General features: G+C 39.0%; 6 protein-coding genes across 6 annotated transcripts; 5 read left to right on the top strand and 1 right to left on the bottom strand.

Annotated features, from left to right (window-relative positions):
• Positions 1–602: 602 nt before the first annotated feature.
• Positions 603–2,592, top strand: LOC145696404 (insulin-degrading enzyme-like). The gene is made up of 6 exons (XM_081773432.1): positions 603–709; positions 750–818; positions 879–1,159; positions 1,199–1,452; positions 1,515–1,916; positions 1,970–2,592. Exons 1-6 carry the CDS (start codon positions 653–655, stop codon positions 2,575–2,577), a joined length of 1,671 nt encoding a protein of 556 aa, XP_081629558.1. The 5' UTR covers positions 603–652; the 3' UTR covers positions 2,578–2,592.
• Positions 2,593–3,444: 852 nt separating this feature from the next.
• On the top strand, positions 3,445–5,375 carry LOC145696184 (uncharacterized). Its single transcript, XM_081773180.1, has 7 exons — positions 3,445–3,684; positions 3,852–4,134; positions 4,297–4,504; positions 4,650–4,789; positions 4,829–4,980; positions 5,028–5,138; positions 5,201–5,375. The coding sequence occupies exons 1-7, from the start codon at positions 3,445–3,447 to the stop codon at positions 5,270–5,272; spliced, it is 1,206 nt and encodes a 401-aa protein (XP_081629306.1). The 3' UTR covers positions 5,273–5,375.
• Positions 5,376–7,261: 1,886 nt separating this feature from the next.
• LOC145699495 (uncharacterized) lies at positions 7,262–7,821 on the top strand. The gene is made up of 2 exons (XM_081776768.1): positions 7,262–7,421; positions 7,532–7,821. Exons 1-2 carry the CDS (start codon positions 7,349–7,351, stop codon positions 7,768–7,770), a joined length of 312 nt encoding a protein of 103 aa, XP_081632894.1. The 5' UTR covers positions 7,262–7,348; the 3' UTR covers positions 7,771–7,821.
• A 658-nt stretch (positions 7,822–8,479) lies between these two features.
• On the top strand, positions 8,480–9,092 carry LOC145700015 (sodium/calcium exchanger regulatory protein 1-like). The gene is made up of 4 exons (XM_081777276.1): positions 8,480–8,590; positions 8,632–8,718; positions 8,757–8,933; positions 8,976–9,092. Exons 1-4 carry the CDS (start codon positions 8,522–8,524, stop codon positions 9,084–9,086), a joined length of 444 nt encoding a protein of 147 aa, XP_081633402.1. The 5' UTR covers positions 8,480–8,521; the 3' UTR covers positions 9,087–9,092.
• A 527-nt stretch (positions 9,093–9,619) lies between these two features.
• LOC145697483 (uncharacterized) lies at positions 9,620–10,818 on the top strand. Its single transcript, XM_081774693.1, has 5 exons — positions 9,620–9,717; positions 9,804–9,994; positions 10,040–10,258; positions 10,305–10,440; positions 10,489–10,818. Exons 1-5 carry the CDS (start codon positions 9,654–9,656, stop codon positions 10,677–10,679), a joined length of 801 nt encoding a protein of 266 aa, XP_081630819.1. The 5' UTR covers positions 9,620–9,653; the 3' UTR covers positions 10,680–10,818.
• Positions 10,780–11,874, bottom strand: LOC145697482 (uncharacterized). Its single transcript, XM_081774692.1, has 3 exons — positions 11,713–11,874; positions 11,113–11,631; positions 10,780–11,069 (listed from the first exon to the last, which is right to left on the bottom strand). The coding sequence occupies exons 1-3, from the start codon at positions 11,794–11,796 to the stop codon at positions 10,827–10,829; spliced, it is 846 nt and encodes a 281-aa protein (XP_081630818.1). The 5' UTR covers positions 11,797–11,874; the 3' UTR covers positions 10,780–10,826.
• Between the last annotated feature and the right edge of the window lie 5,261 nt (positions 11,875–17,135).

Here is a 17,135-nt window from a genome sequence, read left to right as displayed (position 1 = left end):
TCTGTGTCACGAGCTTTTGTTACTCCCCGTAAACTTTCAAATGCAGATTCGTCAATATCAGCATACTTTCCATCGATCAGGAAACTTGTCATTTTCTCTTACGAAAAAAGTGAGAAAAAGCAGGAGGGTCCTGATGAGCGGATAATATTTGAACACGGTAATATTTGCTTTCTGAAATTATTTGGATTTTTATCTAAATTTCATCTTAGCCAAAATTTTCGATAAAAGTAAATGATTTAATTTTTACTGTAGTATATTTTGAAGAATACGAAATCAAAATTCTGACGCAAAGCGATCTTGACAGTTTTTGGATCATTTATCGAGATTCGCGGCACCGCGGCGAAGAAAAGGGCTGATGTCAGCCTGCCTTGGTTCAGTGACCTTACCTATTTGATACAAATTGCATTTATTTCGCTCCACTTGAACTAGGTCTATGCGGGTTTGATCTAATGATTCCACTCAAACGCTGAGCTGCAGAGAAAGAGAATGCCCTGAATCTATCAGAAAAAGAAATTGAAGCTTCGAATTGAAAGAAACTGTGTGAGGTCTTCTGTATCAAAGGAGGGTTATTTTATGGGACCGAGAGGCTCTCAGCTGGAGGACGCATTTCAATTCAAAACTGCACCGCGGGAAGCTGAATTCATGGAGCAAAATGGGCGACTTGCTCGACAAGAAGCAGCTTGAGCTTTCAGAGAAAAATCTAACAAGGGTAAGAATTCAGAGTTCTTTAAGGAATAAATGCTTTTTAGATTTCACCAAAAGAAGAGAAAATTTCGAATAATGTGAGACTTGTGGTTCAGCAAAAGATTTTTGGGACTGTTCGAATTTTTCGTTTTACGTTCAGAATCAAAAAATATTTTTGAACAAGAAAAGAAAAGCCACATAAAGAGTACGACATGCTCAACATCTGCAGATGGGCAATGTTGCTCCTTTGGTTTTTTGTTTCAGCTACGATTGCTGTTTCTTCCATCCGCGATTTTTCAAATATTCCTGCGGTTCTAGAGAGAAAGAATGACATTGGGAAGCCGGTGGATGACAAGAGAGACTACAGATTTCTCGTCTTGGGGAATCGAATGCAGGTGATTTTGATTAAAGATGACCAAGCGCCGAAAGATGTGGTTTATTTGGGCATCAATGGTGGTTCTCTTGAGGACCCAAGGTACAGGATGGACATCAACAAGGAATAAATTTTGTTTAGGGACATGTACGGAATGGCTCATTTCCTGGAGCACTCGGTCTTCCTCGGATCAGAAAACTACCCAGGCGAGCAGGATTTCGCGAAATTCATGAAGTCGAAAGGCGGTCGCCACAATGCAGCCACAGCTTTCACCAAAACGACGTACTACTTCGATCTTGTCCCAGGACCACACATAATTGAAGGAGTCAAGAGACTGACTGACTTCATTGTCAGCCCAAATTTGAAAGCATCCTCGGTTTCCAGGGAGCTCAAAGGTTTGTCTTCTTTGTTTTCTTTTTGATAATTATTCTGAGAATATTTCTAACAGAATTTCTAGCGGTAAACTCGGAGTGGAAGGGCAACACGCAGAGTGATTTTCGTCGTCAAATGCAGATTTTCTGCTCGGCCGCGAATCCCGATCACCCGTATAATTCGTTTTTCTCTGGCAATACTAAGAGCGTGCGCCAAAACAGAACTGATGCGCAAATTGCGGAAAGGCTGAAGCAATACCATTCCACGCATTACTCCTCGAATTTGATGGCAATCGTTATTACAACAAAAACTCTCTCTTTGGACGAACTTGAAAGTGGTGTTTTGGACACTTTGCTGACTATTCCGGACTTAAATCTGCCAAAACCTGTTTATGACTATCCGTTTCGACAAAGAGACTTGGGCAAACTTATCAAAATGGAGACGGTGTCCCGGTCTCACAAGCTGAAAGTATATTTTCAAATGGATGGTAAGCTAAAGTTTTGCCAAAATCATTTATTTTATAAAATCATTCATTTTAAGACCCTCCTGCGGATATGAAAGTAAACCCACAAGAATACTTCACGAGTCTGATCGGCCATGAGGGCCCCGAATCACTCCTCCAAGAAGTCAAGCGCCAAGGTCTCGTTGACACCCTTGTCACCAAAAAAGACAACACAGCTCCCGGAATCAACCATTTTGAGGTCTCTTTCAACTTGACTCCCAAGGGGCTCGAACGATGGAAGACAATTATGCGCCATTTATTCGAATACATCAAAATGCTGAAAACGACAATTCCCTCTCAGCGGTACTGGAATGAGATCTTGAAGCGGCAGCGCATGAGCTTTCAAAATCAGGATCACGTGACTTCGTACAGATATGCCAAACAAATCGTCGATGAGCTCCTTTCCGGGAGAAAAGAAAAAGATCGTATTCTCGCTGGTCCACCAGAAGATGATGGGTACGACCAAGAAAAAATGCAGCAAATGATGAACGGACTCAATGCGAAAAATATGATAGTTTTCCTCATTTCGCCGACTTTTCGAGGGAAGACGGAAAGAATTGAGCCTTGGTATGGTGGAAGGTATAATATTTCGGATATTGAAACTGAGTTTATTGAAGAACTGGATAATATCAGGCAAGGGCTTTGATTCATAGATAATTTAGCAGTCTGACAAAGGTCTAGGGAACGCGTCCAGGGACACTTACCGTAAGTTCCGGCAGCTGGAGCAGAGGTTGGTTTGTAGCTGAATTTTGATTTCAAAATTAAGAATAAATAATAGTAAATGGCTTTACTAGCGTTTTACCAATATTTTTTCTTGATAAAAGTTTCATTTTTAAGAAAAGTAAAGCTATTTTATTGGGCGACACTGGGAATGTCTCCGAATGTCTCCGAAATTTGGAAAATAAACATGTTCTAGAGATTTTTTTCGAAATTAGGCAAAAATAAATATAAGCTAAAAAATAATGTTAGATACTGAAAAAATGATTTTCTTTTTGAAAATCCGCTAGAATTAAGCGCTCCGCGCAATTTGTGGTAGAAAACTCATTGATCGGGTAGGTAACACTTTAATTTACACGCCTCCTATCGTCCGGACAAAATTCGGATATTCGTAGTTTCTAGAACATTTTTGTTATTTTAGGAGACATTCGGAGACATTCCCAGGGCGCCCCATTTTATTTGCTTCTCTTTTTATACAGAGAGGCAGGTGAAATTAATTCACGAAAAAGTCACATCTGGGCACCTGACAGAAAAAAAGACCTGCAACATCACCTTGAAAAAATAAGGCCTCTATTGCAAAATGCTGATTTTATCTAAGCTGATCTAAGTTAAAAATATGGTAAATTATTTTCAGCCCTGAAAAAGTCCAAAGCCATATTTCCGTATTCCAGAACCGAATATTTTCTTTCCTGATGGTTTTGAAATCGAAAACCAGTTCGATCACCTCGACGACACATCAAAACATCCCAACCTGGTCCTCAACCGAGAAGAGCTCGAAATCTGGCACCACCAGGACATGCGCTTCAACAAGCCAAAAACGCACGTCGAGCTGAACATTCGAAATCCTGCTTTCATCGGAAGCCTGAGGACCTACATGACGACGAAACTTTACATCGAGCTTTTGATGGATCAGTTTCCACCGCATCTCTACCCAGCTTCGCTCGCCGGAATAACTTGGAACCTCGATTTTGACTACCGACCATGGGACTCTGGAATCGTCCTGACAGTTTTTGGATACAGTGAATCTATTCCAAAGGTTCTCAATAAGATTGCCGAGCTGATTGAGTCGTTCGAGCCGTCTCCAACTCGATTTGAGCAGCTCAGAGAAGGGATGATTCAGAAGACGAAGAATTTCGACACTCTCGAGGATCGGTTTTTGAAAGACCATAATTCTGATTTTCGGGCTTCAAAAACCGTTAGCAGGCAAAAGAAATGCTGCACCACGAACGATACAATTTCACAATCGACGGATACCACTCAATCAACGACAAAATCAAAGCTCTGCAGTCCGTAACGTTCCGGCAATTCAAAGCGTATCTCCGGGATAATCTCGTCGGATCCAAAGTGGTCGCCCTGATTGCCGGCAATATCCGGAGAAATCCCGCTATCAAGACGATTGAGAGCTTTGTAAAGAAAGCTAGAATTACGGGGCCGTATTCGGATGCGTACAGATACACGGCTTTTAGGTTGGTGGAGTTTGAGCAAGGCGCGAATTTAGGAATCAGATTCTAGATTTCGACGAGGAAAAATAATAAGTCTTTTATGCTGTGGTAAAATAAACCTTTTTATAAATTTATACTAGATGATAATGAAAATCAAGCTCTACCATTGCGAACCCATATTGTATCACCATAATAATCTGAATAAGTCGTTAAACGAAAATCGAAGTACTCCAAAGAACATGGCATCCTCATTTCTTATCAACTTGGAGACATCACTCCGAAACAATGGATGATGGCAACTATTTTCTCCCATGCTACGAGCGATGAGTGTTTCCACTTCTTACGAACTGTGAGACAGCTTGGATACGTTGTCAAATGTAGCATGGTCGAAGATTCAGGAACGCTGAGCTACAAGTGAGTAAAAAGAGAAAAACCATAAAATAAATTTGAAATTTTTGAACGGAAATTTAAATTTTTACTTTTAATTGAGTTCAAATTTCGAATTTCTATATGCCATTAACCGCTCTTAAAGTCAATCAAACCATCAAAACACCTTTAGCATTCTGGTCCAGAGCGGCAACGACACAAACACCATCATTGAGAACATAGAAGAGTACACCACCTACGCTGGGAATTTTCTCGAAGAATACTCAGTTCATAAATTCAACGATCTGGTCCGGCAAATGAACGATTCTTTCCGTAAGCTCTATTTAAAATTCTATTCATCATCCCTTCCAGGCCAAGAGCTACCAGTGCTAAGAAGCCAAATAAATCGCTGGATGGATGCGATCAAATTTGGCAAGCGCCAGCCCAACTTCAACGTCCCTATCGAACGAGCAGATCTCCTTTCGGAAATAACGCTTGAAGATATCTCCAACTTCTATAAAAGCGTAAGATCCCTATTTTTCTCCGCTCTCCATTTCGTTCGATTTTTCAGAAAATCATGAGCGTGACTCGCAGTAGAATAACTTTCATCGTGACGAATAAAGACACCGAAGAAGACACATTGACTCAAGAAGAGGTTTACGCACTTGGCCAAGACGTTCAGGCAACGATTTTGAAGCTTCCATAATTTTTAGTTTCATGCAAAAATTCTCAAAATCGAAAAAGATTTTGGATGATCCGTTCGACTTCAAAGCCAGGAGCCGCTTTTTCCCGTCGTTGGCACGCCTCTACGCATAACAAAATTGGTTCGACTGACGCTGTGAATCTCAGTCGTCGACTTTTGTTCGAAAAGTTCAAAGTTCAAAAATTCCTTTCCTTATCTTCATTCTGCATAGACTAATAAAAGTGACGATTCGCTTTTAAAATGATCATTGAAAGAGCTAATTTGGCCTTGTCTTTTGCATAGATAATAATTGAAGAAACGCTTAGAAAACTGAGATTTTGATGACTCCCATGCTTCAAATTCTGAAGGATTATAAACAAAAAAGAGCCTGAGTAGGCGAGAAAACGAGATTGAAGTACTTCCACGGGCTTTTCCGTAAGTGGTCACCACGGATACTCAAAGCTATCACAGGCGTTGACAAAACGTAAACATTAATTTTCGTAAGATAACTGGACTCCTTCCTGACCTGGTTTCCGTCAGCAAATTTTCAAATCAACTACTTATGCTCTGAATAAGGCATTAATCGACGGAAAGTTTTTTGTCAGGGATCTTTAATTGGTAAATTTTCAAAGAAACACAGTTTGTATTTCAGAGCCTGCAATCTGAATTCTCAGATTTTGATCTCACAGTGGGTGGCGCACTGAACCCCTGTGTCTTCTATAGCGGAAACATCACCACCGCCGAGACCGCGTCCAGCACCTCCGATTTGTGCACTCGAAGGAAAAACTAAAAGATGAAGATTCGCAGCATTTGAACAGAGAGCGTTTCCGTATTTCTCCATGCATTGCCAAACGCAGTTGACGTTTGCATCGTTCGAGAAGGAGGAGAGGAAGCAACTGAGCCCACAGTCACGACACTTAAGTATCGAATATCAAATGTTTCCTTATGAAAATATACTAGATACTCCATGTTTGGCTTGTCAATCGGGTGGGAATAATCAGGAGGACCACAAGTCGCGACCCAGCCATCATTGACTGCACAGCATCGGCCCGTTTTTGCTCTTCTTTGTTTGAAAAATTAAAGATTCAACATAAAATAACTTGAGAGTGAAGGTATTGCTGGATAATATGAAAATATTCTTTCAAACACCCTAGGAGAACATCGCGTTTCCAAACGCATCGAGGGTGTTTGTGACCCAGCAAACATGATAATCGCCGGTTTTTTCGAGAATTTCCGGTTGCATTATGCGTGCACAATCGAGTGGATGCATATTTTCGCTCTTACAAATTTTGAGTCTTTCTAGCATGATTTCACCAGTAATCGGGTCAAATTTCTGATCGCTTGCGCAAACGACCGCGATAGAAAAACTTGAAATTTTCATTTCAAAAATGATGTTGAACTCAGAGATCACGAGATAAAAATATGAAAGCATATGCTACCGTCCCATAGACAGATGCTCTCCCCACTCATTACCAATACGGTATTGGCAATACGGTATTTCCCGAAGAAAATTCAAGTTCCAATGGCAGGAATAGTCCTTGACGTGAATTTGCTTTATGAGTTGGGTCATTCAAATCATCAAGTAGATGCGCTTGAGTAATGTTTGCCAGGAAGTTATTTTGACTGCAATAATTTCATGCACTTAAGCTTTTTCTTCCTGCATAATAGACCGTGGGGCTAGGAATTACTCACAATTAATTTTTTTTACTAGGACTCTGACCTTTTTATAAGATAGGAGAAAAAAGGTGGTTTAACAAATTTATGGAAATTATTTTACGGATCAGGGCTTTGATTGGCCGGTAGGCCAAATACAGCAATCTTATTGGTCATCCAAAAAGCACTTCCATAAACTCGTTTAGTCCTAAGTTATTCAGTAAAGTTTGAGAGATCCGAAAAATAAAAATTTTTTGTCTCTGAAGAATTCGAAAGAATAAACTATTAAAAATTTGCTCGGAAATATTTTTTTCAGCTTTTTTACCGAGAAGCTGACTCAAAGTCATTTTGCTAAGATTCTTGATTTCCTTTGACATGAATCATGTCACATGATTGTGTTCCTATAAAAGTACGGACAGAATTGCGTAGTTTTACGAGCGTGGAATGTTGTTCTTAATTGCACAGAATGGTGGCTGTGTTTGCAATGAGTCGGAGCCAAGTGAATGATGTCAATATAAAAGCGACCGATACTCGCCGATTTGCTGCATTCCGTAAACATGAGACGATCACTCAAATTTTTAATTGGCTTTTTTAGCTTCGCCGCAGTTTTTTCGATTATTTTCTTTCCAGGTAAGAGATCTTTCTTTTTCAGTGAGAAGATGTCGATTCATATAACAGCTACTAAAGTGCCCTCATCTTTTTTCAGTCTCTTCAATACATCCTTAAAATTAATTCTTCAGCATATTTCGTCCCGAAAAACAAAACAACCACAACAACCGAAGCTCCCACCACAGAAGAGTACACAACCGCATATTCTGGCGACGGTTCCGGATCTGGCGATTTCACGACTGACGATTCTCCCCTCTTCAGCACAGATTCGTCCTCGTTGAAAACTGACGGTCACTCTGAAACGACTTCTTATCGGTCTTTGAGGAGAGAGGATTTTGAAGAAGACCGTGTTTTCGAAATCAACTTCTAGCGTCTTATCATTTTTATACTGTTCCCGAAACTTTGCGACTGTGTTAACTAACTGAACTGTTCAAACTGTTATGACGTTAGTTTTCTGAATAAAATGATTTTTTGTAAAGAAAAGCATTATGAATCATCAGAATTTGATAATAATTTTCACATATTTGAAATCAGCGGCTCAAGAAACACATATTTTGAAATTTTCAGGCCGATTGAATGATATACCATTTTCCGTGAAAAACCCTAATTATGATTTAAAAATTTTGATACCGATGATTTCAATGAAATTGTGCCTGAAATTATGCTTCTTTTATCTTAGAATTCTTCCAGCAGGAGGAGTCCTCCAGGCGGTAGAGCGAAAGAAATCTGCTCGCTTGGTGTCGCTTATTTGAGCTTTAGTTTTCGGCGCAATCTTCAAAAATCATCGGTATTTCAAAGCACCATAAAAAAATTCTAAGAGGGAATGGACGATATTTTTAATTCTTGTAAAAAGACGGAATAAACTACCTGTATCAAGCTACCTTGTCAAATAAAGACTTTCCGCGATTATTAATAACATAATACTATTAATACGGCATAAAACTTAAATCATCTTAATGATAATCATTGTTTACATTACTTCATTTTCAGAAGAATTTGCCAACTGAAGAAATGATCATAAAATTTAACAAAGAATCAACGCCCCACCAAATCCTGTCAATTAAAACAATTTGAGTTCAAGATTCTTGAACTTCAAGAATCTCTTTTTTTATTAAATTGAGATGGGAAAAGACATCGCTGAAAAATATGCCGGAAAATGGAGGCAGGAATCGGTTGAAAATCTCAAAGAGGTGATTTTTACCAGAAGAAGCCTTTTTAAAAGTATTTTTAGTTGAATAAAAAACTTGGTCTTCCAAAAGTCGCGAGAAAAATTGCAAAAAACATGGAAGTAAAGTTTGAAATTATCCCCGAAGAGTCTGTAGGATCAACTTGATGACCGAGGATCAATATTTTTAGAGCTTAAAATTTAAAATGAAGACGAAAATCATCACGAAAAAGTCATCCCTTCCCTATTCTGGAGAAGTGTTTGAAGATGAAGGAATGAATGGAGAGAAGATCCAATCAACTCTGAGCTTCGATGGAGAAGACATGATTATCGTCGGAAAAGGGATCAAAGCTGGCGACTCTTTGAAGGTTATTTTATAATAAAGAATCGAGTCGACTTTCTTCTTTTAGGAGATGAAGACAGTTTTCAAGCTGATCGACGGAAAACTTCATCTTGAGCAAACAATCGATGATGTGACCGCAACCAGAATTATGAAAAGAAAAGAAGAAGTCTCTAAGTAAACATTCTTTCTATCAATAAATCTTCCTTGATCTCATCATAAAAACGTCAAACATTGTCAAGTGTTAACTAAAGTTCGAAAAACAGCCCAAAAAGCGACCAAAAAAAGGGTGGCATCAGGGACCGACAAAAAAACGACAAATTTTGCGTAGGCGGCTACTCGGTTGCTGATAGGCAGATGGAGCGAATCCAGACTTCCGATTGGTTGAAAATTTTTACGCAAAATTTGTCGAAATTCTTTCTGAGCTTTTATCAAAAAAGCGCTAATTGGCAATTATTAGAAGTTCACAGGGCTGCGCTTCTTTCAATTAAGCTTTGGGCAGCATTTTCAGAAAACGTGGCTCAAGTTGCTTTTTAGAAAAGAGCGGAACCAATCTCGGCGGATGATCGGCTTCTAATCAGTTATTGCCGATTTACAAAATCGGTTATTGCTGGTTTAATATTGCGGCGGTTCAACACACCTAACCCGTAACCGTCGCGGTCACCCGTTTTTGCTATAAATAGCTCGAACTTAAACTCGCCAAAGCATCAAAACCAAAAATTCAAATTAGAGAAAGAAAATTTTAAATATGAAAATTTCACAAATTCTTATCAATGGAATTCTCGCCGCTCCTTCTTCAGAACTTCTCAAATGTAAGACAAAAATTTTTTTTTTGATTTTTTTTTTTGAAAAAAATCTTCGTTGATTTCAAGAAATTTTCGCTCAAACGCATTTTTAGCTGTTCCAGGATTGGCAGAATTGATGGATTTCCAAGAAAATTTGGAGCGAAGCGCTAGAAGCGACGGAAATGCCTTCTTGATCCGACAAATGCTAGAATTTTATCTCTCTCAAGCTGGATTCGACACTTCCTTGGCCGAACAAATGCTCAACTACGGATGTTACTGCAACTTGCTTCCGAATAGATTTCAGGTTTGTCAAATGATTTTGAAAGAATTCAATTTATCGGGATTTCAGGGCAAAGGTGATCCCGTCGACAACTTGGATCTCTTCTGCCAGCAATATCAGCGATGCTCGAAATGCAACGTCTTCGACAACATCGGAGTCTCCACCGACAACGGAAACATCTGCTCCGTCGAAAACGCACTCTATGAAATCAGCTTCAACGCCGAAATCCAACGACTTGATTGCAGCTCAACTGCTTCTCAGGACTTTTGCGGCGCGAATCAGTGCAAGGTAGGAGGACAAAAAAGGGACTTGAAAGTAATCAGTTCTACTGTAGTGCGATGAAGAGCTAGCTTTTCAATTGGCTGCTCATGCCGAGTTTTTTGTTCAAGAACATGCTGTCGCGGAAGGATTTGATTTTGCTGATCAATGCATGCCTTCTGGGAACACCGGTGGAAGCCTCACCGGTCCAGGTAAAGCCACAATTTTGAGATAAGAAAAAATATGAATTCTTTCATCAGGAAATGGCTCTACAAACACTCCCCCAACTGCTCCTGGTCCGATGCAATGCTGCGGCGAATACCCACGACGATCTCCATTCCATCCTTTTGGCGGCGCCAAAGCTTGCTGTGAAGCTTCCGGAACTCAGTACGATACTTTGAATCAAAAATGCTGCCCTTCTGGGGTTAAAAATATCAATGCCCAATGCTAGTTCCCTTTCTGTTTCACGTGAGATCGGCTTTCTGTCGAAACATCTGTATAATTATTTTCGCTGACTATTATGACTTTTTCGTGCTGAACGAAATAAAAATTATTCAATATATTTTTCAATGACTGTTACAGTATTAAACAGTATCTCTCAGTAGTCTGGAGTGGTTGGAATCCTCGTTGTAGTTTCAAATTCTCCCATCGAGCAAATAGCTTTGAATTTTGACTCGCAAGCATCGGGAAAGTAAAAGGGAGAATAGACAACATTTGTTGTACCGTAGATGAAGTATTCTTTGGTGTAGTTCACCACCGAGCATTCTCCGTTGTCGTTGTTGATCCAGGCATGTTGCTCGGCACGCGGATCCACCACGTCGCTCGTGATGATTTCTACCATCTAAGAAAGAGCGTAAGAAAAGTCACGGAAAAAAAATACAAACGTGATGCCAGCAAAGAGGATTCATCCAATTATCTGGCACTGAGGAGAGCTCCATGCCTTGCTCATAGCAATATGCTATGGCTTCATCGTAAGTAAGTAATTCCTCGGTTTTATGATAGATGATGGGACAGACTCTTCCTGGTTCAGTCGGTGGCTCCGTTGACTCGGCGGTTTGAGGCGCTGCAGTGGTTTCTTGAGCAGTTGAGACTCCGCATTTTCGTCGCTCGAAGTTCTGCTTAAGTCTGTTGCTTCGCCTTGCAATTTGTCTTGGCACATTGCCTCTCCCGTTGCATGCAAATCTTCTCGCGAATGATCTGATCGCAGACATGATCTGAGAGTTTAGCTTGCAGGAGTCTTCTTTGTCGAAAACAAAGAAGTCGTTGGCATCATCATCGGTGTCATCGCACGGGGCTCCATCTCGATCGTTTGATTCGACTACTCGCGCTGCCCATTTTTGAATTTTTGCGACGTGACGGGCATCTTTTTTGTTCGTCAGATCCAGAGCTTGGTCTGCAAGACGCTGAATGACCGTTTAATTTATGTTTTCGCAAAGATTGAAGAACTAAAAATTAAATGTTTTCACTTAATCAGGGCAACTCACGTTGAGATGTCCCAATATTTTATCATGTCTCTTCATCATATCGCCGGCGTATGCAGAAACAAGGATTCCTGAAAGAAGTCTCATCGTAGATCTCTTTTTAGTAATTTTTTTATGGTTTCGGTTATGATTCAGATTTATAATACGAAACGGAGGGCGCGCGAGATGTAGTCTTATCTTGCTCTGACCATTGCATGCGCGACTTTTTCTAGCGTCAAGCATCATAAACATCGCTCAAAATATGCATTATGAATTTTTAATGTTTTTATTTTGCGATCTTCAAACCGACAAAATTCAATTGAAAATTCCCTCTCGAAAATCGGGTGAATAAAAACAAGGTTTAATTCTTTCAACTTCCGAATTATAAAAAAATTGCTCTCTTTTATATTATATAAAGCATTTGTTAGCTCTTCAGTATTTTACCCCGAAAAATGACCGTGTTCCGATCTGTCTAATCTTTAGGATCTCTACGACGAAGATCCACCAGGTATGAGCATCTTTGCGTCTAAGTCTTATTATTCATTAAGATTAGAAAGATGGAATGCAGATTGCGTAGCGCTTTAGAAAATGGAAAGCATTATTTTGAAATAAAGTCTGCTCCATTGTTGATGGCGACTGCCTCGTTACGTGCATTCTATTATTGAACAAAACTTTGCACGGCAGGAAATGAAAAAACAGGGGAGGATCCCTTAAAATGGAAAACCACGGTATGCTCTTTGTCTGAAATTTTATTTTTATTGCTTTTGTTTTTGACAAAAACTAGCACAATGCTCTCTGAATTTTTAATTCATTTCTTGATTTCATCGGTAAATTAAGGTGGGCGGAAACTTTGATTTTCGGCCCTTCATTTTTCGTCTAGTTTTTGAGAGGTTATTCTTTGTAAAGATTTCTTATCATATTTTTATAGATAAATTTGAATGTGATCAACATTGTAGTGTCTCAAAAGAGAAATTCAACAATGTGAGCGGATAGTTAATCGTCTCTTCTGATATTTTTAACCATAAAATTCACAGAAGTTATGATTTTCTTTACAGTTTGGTTATCTGTCACTGAAACTTAATAATAGTGCTGCTTGAATGGATTTTAACGATTTTGGGAATAAGATTTTTTCTCTTCGGATCTAAATTCCTTATGCAAAAGCTGCAAAAAGGCCTCTAGCTTTTTCAATTCTTGTAGAAAAAAGTGTCCTTTGATACTTGAAGACTTCAAGTTGAAGTGACCAATTTTTCTGCATTTTCATCAAAATTCAAGAATAGCACATTTTTAGAAATGCTGTGAGCTAAGCTTTATGTAAATGCCCGAAAATATGGGTCTGGGTTATGCCCAGAGGGCAATTCACAGGGTTGAAAATTCCAAAATCGTACATTTTTTGATCGTCTTTGTTACATAATCATTTTTGGGAAATCGAAAAAACGAAGAACCGCTTCACTAGATTAGTGCTAGAGCATTCAGAAACAGCAGGAAAAAATTTTTTGTAATCTAAATTTTTGGAGTAATCTCAGGTGAAAAAAATGGCCAAAAACGCGATTTTCTGTGAGATGCTCTCCTTCTCGGCGCCTTTGCGCGAGATATGGTTGGTTTTAAAAAAATCTGAGACAGGCTTCACTAGATCTAGATTTGATCTACTTGCACGTAAAAAAATTAGTGAAAAATATAAGTCTGTATCGGCGGGTGTAGGGCGGCTTCGTTCGCAATTTGCGAACGCCGTTCGGAATGAAATAAAAACTTCCCGTGAGTGTGCGTTTCGCGCATTTTCTGGTAGAGAACTCATTGGCTAGGTACCCGCTGAAGTCAAAAGGGCCATTTTCAACCCCTTTAATTAAGCACTTTCAAGTTGCAAATCTAGCAAATGATAGTTGACACTAACTTTTGAGCAAAGAAAAAAGATTTTTATCGAGAAAATTTTGCACGTGATCGAATTTTCATTGTAAATTGACGTTTTTCGACTGTAATTTGTAAGCCTAATAGAGCCTAAAAATTTTTTGGGAATGAAACTATCATTAAACATTCTTTTAATACACAAATAGTATTATTAGAAAATCTCAATTTTTCGAACTTTGATGACCTCGGGTGACCCCAAGATGAACTTTTTTCGAACTTTTGACCTCGGAATTGAACTTCTAGATACTTATTTACTATAGTCACAGAGTTTCGTTCAAAAAGGGATAACATATCGACCACCTATTTTTTTCAGCGGGTACCTACTCATCGGCTTGGCAGGAGCAGTCTTTCTTTACCGCTGGGACACATTTTGAAAAAAGGCGTGAACGATTTTCGGCCAAAATTTTTTCGATTTTGCGAACACCGCTCGTAATTTGCGAACGCCGTTCGCAAAATGGCCTTTGCGAACGAAGCCGCCCGCCACCCGTATATATAAATGGCCATTTTCAGAAAAATCGTTGGGGACCCCCTTAACGAAAAATCTGTATAAGAGGAATTGAAAAGCAGAGCATTGTCGACAAGAGCATTCAAGTTTCATAAAATTTTGGATGAAAAATGAAGGAGAACATGTCACAAGAAGAAAACTGGCGATTCCAAGATAACTCCTCGATTACATTTTTTTGATATTCGCAATAAGAAATATAAAAAACTTCAAGGATTTGTAATCTTTTTGAACCTAGACAAAATCTTGCTCCGTTCAGATTTTCTGCCGTTGTAAAAAATAGGTTCTGGCGACGCGTTGATCGAGGAAGCAGCACCGCGCCGATGTATACCATTAGTTATGGTCCATCCTTTTTTTCATGGTTTATTCAATTTCCCGTCAAAAAATACCCATATTTCTATGTTCTAGAAGATTTCTTGAGTCCAACCGCGATAGACCACCCGGTTGACCACTCGGTTCAACCGCGGTTCAGTCTTTTTTGACTTTGATAATTGTTTATTATTGTTTTAAAAATACAACTAGTGAGTTTAAAATTCAAAACCGGAAGTTTCCGACTTTTCCGATCTTCAAGGTCATCTTTTAGCGCCACTTGAGGGCGCTAGACAAAAGGGCAGCCCGATGTTATGAGCTCTACTGAAAGCTCAGAGGCTGAGCTTTCTTTTGCAACCCCTCTGACTGAGAGTAACAGCGCGGCAGGAAATCACGCCCCGTGTTAGGTTCGAACCTTTCTGAATAAGGTGACAAGTGGTTCGATACATAAATCCAGGGATTTCCGGAATAAATCTCATTCATGTCAAGTAAATAATGAAATTGACAGTTGTTGATGTCGAAAAATACTTGTTTCTTATGAAATTGAATATAATATTATTTGAACGGATAAAATAAATAATAAATTATTTATCTCCATATTAAAATACCTAGAGATAAAAAATTTCTTTAAAATAACATTGATTTTGATGATTTACTCCAAAAGCTCCTGAGGCGCACGCGCCTCCACGCTTGCACCACCACCCAATGCTCTAATTTTGATTTTTATTGCGGTTAAAGAATCAGCTTCAAAATCTGATACAGTAGTTTTCCAAAATAAGGCAGTCTAAAATAAGGCAGTCCAAAATAAGGCAGTTTTCTTCGAAAAATCGCAAATATCGTCTTCAAAAAAATATCCAAAATAAGGCAGTTTTTTCTATGAGATATATTTCTGACACAAAAATGGACGTCATTGAAAAAAACTGCTCGACTGCTTCATAGGACCATTTTCTGGTTCTTTCGCTTGATTTCCATGAGTTGGTTCAGGAGCTGCCTTCGGAGTTATAGCTGGGCCAACCTATATTTCAGAAGCAACGAATTTCTCAACCAAAGCTTCTTCCTCTTCTTTTTCCAGAACTGCGTCGGCAACATTGTAGTCATCATCATCGCCGATGATTCATCGGCGATTTCTTATTCAAATTCGTCTTCTTTGATCAATTTTGTATTAACCCATGATTTTTTGAAAATCAAAGGCTTCTTAGTTGATAATATTTGTTAAGCATAAGTTATGCATAAGTTATGAATTGACCATCCTGATCCATCCTGAGCGATGGCATTAGGTTTAAAGGTGGTTTCTAGTGTTAAAAGACCTGCTCTTTCTGATGGTGGTACTCGTTTTTGCTGGGGAGCTTGCAAATAATGCATAATTTTTCAAAAACAAGCCAAAAAGGTGATTTTGGGGACCCAGAGCCCAAACAAGTGACCGAAAAAATTTTTCTTTTGCATTTATGAAATCAGCTCGCTCCAAAGAACAAAATGATATGTAGATATCTCTAACACTTAAGAATTTCAGAATCACGTGTCGTCACCTATGACGTGCTTTTTTTAAGGTTCCTGTATTTAAAAAACCCACTTCGACCTTTTAACGCTGTTTTTCTGGCAAAGGAATATTGATTCTTTATATCGGCAAGATTTATTGCAGAATGATTTAAAATAAACACTTTTGCAAAGAAAAAACATCGGTTCTCGAAGATTTTGCTTTAAGGATATAGGCTCATATCATATAGGCCCTATATGATATAGGCTATATCATATAGCTGTTCTTCATTTAATATATTACCAATTTATAATTGGTATCATTTTGAAACTTTTCGTATTCCAGCTACGATATGGTTATTTCATGAAGATTCATCGCCGAAAAAATAAGTTCCTTGGTAAAATAAAAATCGGTTAGGGGAATTAGCGTAGTCGCCAGATGAAAAGGGAGGAAGAATTCTTGAGACAAAGAATCTGACTTTCACAAAATAAGTCATTTTGTCCTCTGACCTACCCAAAGTATTCTCTCCACATTTCAGTGTTAACTTTTATTACATGTCGGATATCCTTAACTACCGCTTATGCCAGTCAATAACGTACCCCCTCCCAAAATTCGCCCGCTTTTCGTGGTACATTTCCCAAAATTCGCTCCATCTAATTTTTTCATCTGCCCCCAATTTCGCTTCTCCTAACTTTTTACCGGGCCCACAAATTCGCTCTCAAAACTAAAATTGAAGGATTAGCACGCGTCGTTGTCTCGGTGGAGAGAAATACTAGCCTGATAATAGATTTTTTTTGCAATTTATCCATATTCAATTGTGTTTAGGCGTTTTTAGACAATCTGCAGAGCGAATTTGGGGGCCCGGTGAAAAATCAGGAGAAGCGAAATTGGGGGCAGATTAAAAAAATTAGGGAGAGCGAATTTTGGGAAATGTACCACGAAAAGCGGGCGAATTTAGGGAGGGGGTATGTTACCTCTAATTTCGCTTGGGTAAGCTACATGTGTCGACGTTCATATGAACCGGTGGGGAGGTGTTCTAAGTAAGATAAACGTGCTCAGCAGCTGAGCCTGAGCTTCTTTTGTTATTTGTTTAACAGATTCACTTGAGCTCGTATCAACTATGTTTTCTGACGACTCATCCTTTATTCTGTAAAAGATCAAGATAAATATGTACAAAAATGCATTTTAAACATATTCGGACGGCTCTGAATCAGAGTCTCGTTCATAAATCAAGTTTCGCAGTCGCATATCTTCTGGATT

This window comes from Oikopleura dioica, chromosome 2, assembly GCF_907165135.1.
Source record: "Oikopleura dioica chromosome 2, OKI2018_I68_1.0, whole genome shotgun sequence".
NCBI classification, from domain to species: Eukaryota; Metazoa; Chordata; class Appendicularia; order Copelata; family Oikopleuridae; genus Oikopleura; species Oikopleura dioica.
This window is presented reverse-complemented; position numbering and strand designations above follow the sequence as displayed.

What these genes read in the sequence shown, in the direction of transcription:
- LOC145696184 (XM_081773180.1), top strand. Translation starts at nt 3,445, where the DNA reads ATGCGCTTCAACAAGCCAAAAACGCACGTCGAGCTGAACATTCGAAAT. An exon ending in ACAGTGAATCTATTCCAAAG is followed by an intron (nt 3,685 to 3,851) that starts GTTCTCAATAAG and finishes AACCGTTAGCAG; the next exon opens with GCAAAAGAAATGCTGCACCA. An exon ending in TCTCCAACTTCTATAAAAGC is followed by an intron (nt 4,981 to 5,027) that starts GTAAGATCCCTA and finishes TCGATTTTTCAG; the next exon opens with AAAATCATGAGCGTGACTCG.
- LOC145697482 (XM_081774692.1), bottom strand. Translation starts at nt 11,796, where the DNA reads ATGAGACTTCTTTCAGGAATCCTTGTTTCTGCATACGCCGGCGATATG. An exon ending in AAATATTGGGACATCTCAAC is followed by an intron (nt 11,632 to 11,712) that starts GTGAGTTGCCCT and finishes ACGGTCATTCAG; the next exon opens with CGTCTTGCAGACCAAGCTCT. An exon ending in ATCCTCTTTGCTGGCATCAC is followed by an intron (nt 11,070 to 11,112) that starts GTTTGTATTTTT and finishes GCTCTTTCTTAG; the next exon opens with ATGGTAGAAATCATCACGAG.
- LOC145697483 (XM_081774693.1), top strand. Translation starts at nt 9,654, where the DNA reads ATGAAAATTTCACAAATTCTTATCAATGGAATTCTCGCCGCTCCTTCT. An exon ending in GCGGCGCGAATCAGTGCAAG is followed by an intron (nt 10,259 to 10,304) that starts GTAGGAGGACAA and finishes GTTCTACTGTAG; the next exon opens with TGCGATGAAGAGCTAGCTTT. An exon ending in TGGAAGCCTCACCGGTCCAG is followed by an intron (nt 10,441 to 10,488) that starts GTAAAGCCACAA and finishes TTCTTTCATCAG; the next exon opens with GAAATGGCTCTACAAACACT.
- LOC145700015 (XM_081777276.1), top strand. Translation starts at nt 8,522, where the DNA reads ATGGGAAAAGACATCGCTGAAAAATATGCCGGAAAATGGAGGCAGGAA. An exon ending in AAATTATCCCCGAAGAGTCT is followed by an intron (nt 8,719 to 8,756) that starts GTAGGATCAACT and finishes CAATATTTTTAG; the next exon opens with AGCTTAAAATTTAAAATGAA. An exon ending in AAGCTGGCGACTCTTTGAAG is followed by an intron (nt 8,934 to 8,975) that starts GTTATTTTATAA and finishes TTCTTCTTTTAG; the next exon opens with GAGATGAAGACAGTTTTCAA.
- LOC145699495 (XM_081776768.1), top strand. Translation starts at nt 7,349, where the DNA reads ATGAGACGATCACTCAAATTTTTAATTGGCTTTTTTAGCTTCGCCGCA. An exon ending in TTCGATTATTTTCTTTCCAG is followed by an intron (nt 7,422 to 7,531) that starts GTAAGAGATCTT and finishes TTAATTCTTCAG; the next exon opens with CATATTTCGTCCCGAAAAAC.
- LOC145696404 (XM_081773432.1), top strand. Translation starts at nt 653, where the DNA reads ATGGGCGACTTGCTCGACAAGAAGCAGCTTGAGCTTTCAGAGAAAAAT. An exon ending in AGCAAAAGATTTTTGGGACT is followed by an intron (nt 819 to 878) that starts GTTCGAATTTTT and finishes AGAAAAGAAAAG; the next exon opens with CCACATAAAGAGTACGACAT. An exon ending in AGTATATTTTCAAATGGATG is followed by an intron (nt 1,917 to 1,969) that starts GTAAGCTAAAGT and finishes ATTCATTTTAAG; the next exon opens with ACCCTCCTGCGGATATGAAA.